The 3,100-nt window shown below is 35.2% G+C and overlaps 1 protein-coding gene across 1 annotated transcript; it reads right to left on the bottom strand.

Annotated features, from left to right (window-relative positions):
- Positions 1 to 270: 270 nt before the first annotated feature.
- LOC145111977 (protein IQ-domain 26-like) lies at positions 271 to 2,466 on the bottom strand. The gene is made up of 3 exons (XM_079048206.1): positions 1,922 to 2,466; positions 1,204 to 1,407; positions 271 to 1,065 (listed from the first exon to the last, which is right to left on the bottom strand). Exons 1-3 carry the CDS (start codon positions 2,306 to 2,308, stop codon positions 508 to 510), a joined length of 1,149 nt encoding a protein of 382 aa, XP_078904332.1. The 5' UTR covers positions 2,309 to 2,466; the 3' UTR covers positions 271 to 507.
- Positions 2,467 to 3,100: the final 634 nt, after the last annotated feature.

Below are 3,100 nucleotides of genomic sequence, written 5' to 3' on the forward strand. Positions count from 1 at the left end.
GCTTAGTGCTCACTGGGCCGTTTTAATAAAATTGTCATTTCAAAAAATATATATATATAACGGATAAACTTTAAGTTTTTCGGATAACGTTCGTGACTTGTTCCCAATGTTGATAAGAGACAGTAGGTCCATTTTTTTTTAAATAAAAGTATAATTCATTTTGTAAATGACCACATTTGTATCTTTGAGGAACATTATGCATTTTGTTGTCCTCTAAATTTTGTCTCTAAAGTTTATGTTTGTACACTATATCTTCTTATGTATCAAAACTTTACCCAATAAATGACCCTTGTCACATTAGAACTATAAATTGATCAATTTCCTTTTACCATTCCCAAAAATTTATAGCTTCTAATTGCATAAAGATGGTAAATTAGATTAATTAAAGGGCTCGTTCATCCAAACAAATGATGAAAAACAAACCCTTGTTAAATTACTACACACACATCCCTAATTCTTCATCAAACCTACTTATAAGTTACAAAACTAACAAACACCAAAACCCCTTCATAATTCCTTTATAGTTTCTTGAGCTTTAGAACAAAACCTTTGCATCCTCACACCACTTAAACTACTTCTCGATGCCATTATTTCAATAAGCGATAACCTCTTCTTGACCCCATTCTCTGGTCTTTGCTTAGGAGCACTCTGTGATCTTTGTTTCGCCTTGAACGATTGTGTGTTCGCCATGTAACTTGGATGGTTTGAATAAGCGCTAAAGAAACTATCCCCACATACGCTTTTTGCAGGCGTGGTTTGACCGTTTGACCTAGCAAACCGGGGTGTGCTTTGAGTGGTTTTCGAACACTTGTATTCATCACCCATGAACCCCCATTCGGAATCTTGGATTCTGGTCGGAATTGGAGATGCCATGTTGTGATAGTGATGTGATTCTTCGCTTGAATCCGTTGTGCATGTGTGGATTCGTCGGGATCTTGTATGGGGCCTGTACGTGTCGATTTCAACGATTTTTGGGCTTTCTTCATATGAAGTAGTTGTGGATTCGTATGAGGTTGAAAGTCTTTTGCTATGGAATTCACTTCGTGTCTCATGATCAAACCTCTCCTGAAATATTCAAACAATTTTAACACTTTAAACATGATCAAATGGAGAAGAGATTATAATATAAGAAGGTGAAAGTAGTAATAAATTGTTAAATTATCTTCATTCACAATCATCAAAATTCAAAAAACATAGTCTTACAGTGGATTTCCGGTGCCGGATTTCTGGTTGACTCCGGTGATCTCTGAACGACCGACGAGCCCTTTGGGATCTAACAGCCGCCTGAGCTCTAAGAAGAGCTTGCATACTATATAGTGTTGCGGCTGCTCTTTTCCTTACAAGAAATCCCCTAACAACAGCCTGTAGTTTCACCAGTCCTTTCAAAGCTCTTAATGCCTTTCTTGCCTAAAAAAACATCGTAAAATGTGCAAGAATGTCATCAAAGTTTCAAAAAATCAAATACAAGATGAAAATGAATCGCAAAAAGTCAACAATTCTACCTTGGTAAAGGCAATTTTCAAACTAACATGAATTTATTCCTCCAAAAAGATAATTTCTTTAATTAGAATCCCACAAAGCACAAGAAAATGTTAAGAGTTTGAACTTTGAATTTACATCGAAGTTGTATATACATGAACATGAACCATGAATAGTAAAGTGGTTGGAATTATATTGCTCCAAAATAAATAATGGAGAGAAATAAAGACAGAAAAGTAATCATTAATGAAGTAATGATATGAAAAGAAATGTACTTTATCTTCACAGTCTACTAGGACTAGAATAGGAAACCAAAGGAACATAAAAAGTCCATCGTGCATAAAAACAAATACTACAATACAGATTTAAGACAATAACATGCACAGACATGCATTCAAATGTTTCAAAATAATTGATGTAAATTGTAATGGCGATAACTTACCAAATGAGCTCTGAATACTGTTTGAATCTTGACTGCAGCCCATCTTTCTCTGCCACCACAAAAGAGAGTTCCTCTTCCGTGGCTGGTGAGTCTCACGACAGCGACGGCAGCCTGGGCGGCGGCCACAGCGGCGTCTGCTGCGGCGGCGGTGGCTGCAGCAACGGCAATTGCATGTTTGTTCTGTTCCTTGTACGATAGCATCCAAGCTGAATCGTTTACTGGTGGATTACCATTAGTCGCCACCGGTACCGCCACCATCGCCGGAGATGGAGACTCCTTCATGGGTTTTCCGAAGCTCCATCGTTTCTTCTCTTTTCTGTTATCGACGTTTTCTTTGTCTTTCTTCATACCCAATAACGCTTTAAACCACCTTGAAGCTTTTCCCATTTTCACTCTGTTTTTTTCTGTCTCGAAATCTAGAGAGAGGAAGAGGGAAAGAAGAGGTGTTTAAATTTTAGAAAAAGCCAAGTTGTTGTTTGTAACGAAGGAACATTTGGAAGCGAATTTATAATCTTTTACATGTTAAGTGATTCAGAAAAGTGATGGGGTTTTTGAAGATAAAAAGATGCATCATATAATGGTGTGAGAGATGATGGAGGGATTTATTTTTTTTGAAATTTTTGTTTATTTTTATTTCTCTGACAAAAGCTCGTGAAGAAATGCATTACAAGACAAGCGGATAACCGGAAAAAAATAATAGTAAAACTAGGAGAAAGTGACACATCCTCGTTTGTCTTAGTTTTTGGAGAAGATGCTTCTTACATCTGCTTTAAGGTTTAAAAACCAACGATGAAAGGGCCCAAGATAAAATCAACTTTTTCAAATTACAATTTGACTACAGATTTCACTTATTTATATGGGGGTAATATGATGATCAAATTATTATAAATGGCTTATTTTTAGGTTTAATTTCATTATGATCCACCCAAAGGATATTATTAAACTAAACATTATTTCATGTTAATTTATAGATTTTTTTTTTGAAAAATGATTAAGTAGTTGGGCATTTTGGGCCCATGTTTTGTTAGGTCTCCTTGCTTATAACCATGTCGGATATTCTAAATGAAAATTTTTTTGTCACATGTCATATTCTAATTCAATTTGACAAATTTTATTGTGCTGTTATTTTGAAAAAAAATTTCACATGTTATTTTAATGGTTTCTTATATTATTAAATTT

This window comes from Lactuca virosa, chromosome 5, assembly GCF_052849685.1.
Source record: "Lactuca virosa cultivar CGN04683 chromosome 5, Lactuca_virosa_CGN04683_v6, whole genome shotgun sequence".
Lineage (NCBI taxonomy): Eukaryota > Viridiplantae > Streptophyta > Magnoliopsida > Asterales > Asteraceae > Lactuca > Lactuca virosa.

Coding starts and splice junctions, on each gene's coding strand:
- LOC145111977 (XM_079048206.1), bottom strand. CDS start 2,308: ATGGGAAAAGCTTCAAGGTGGTTTAAAGCGTTATTGGGTATGAAGAAA. Junction 1,408..1,921: donor CAGTATTCAGAGCTCATTTG/GTAAGTTATCGC, acceptor ATGTTTTTTTAG/GCAAGAAAGGCATTAAGAGC. Junction 1,066..1,203: donor TCCGGCACCGGAAATCCACT/GTAAGACTATGT, acceptor TGAATATTTCAG/GAGAGGTTTGATCATGAGAC.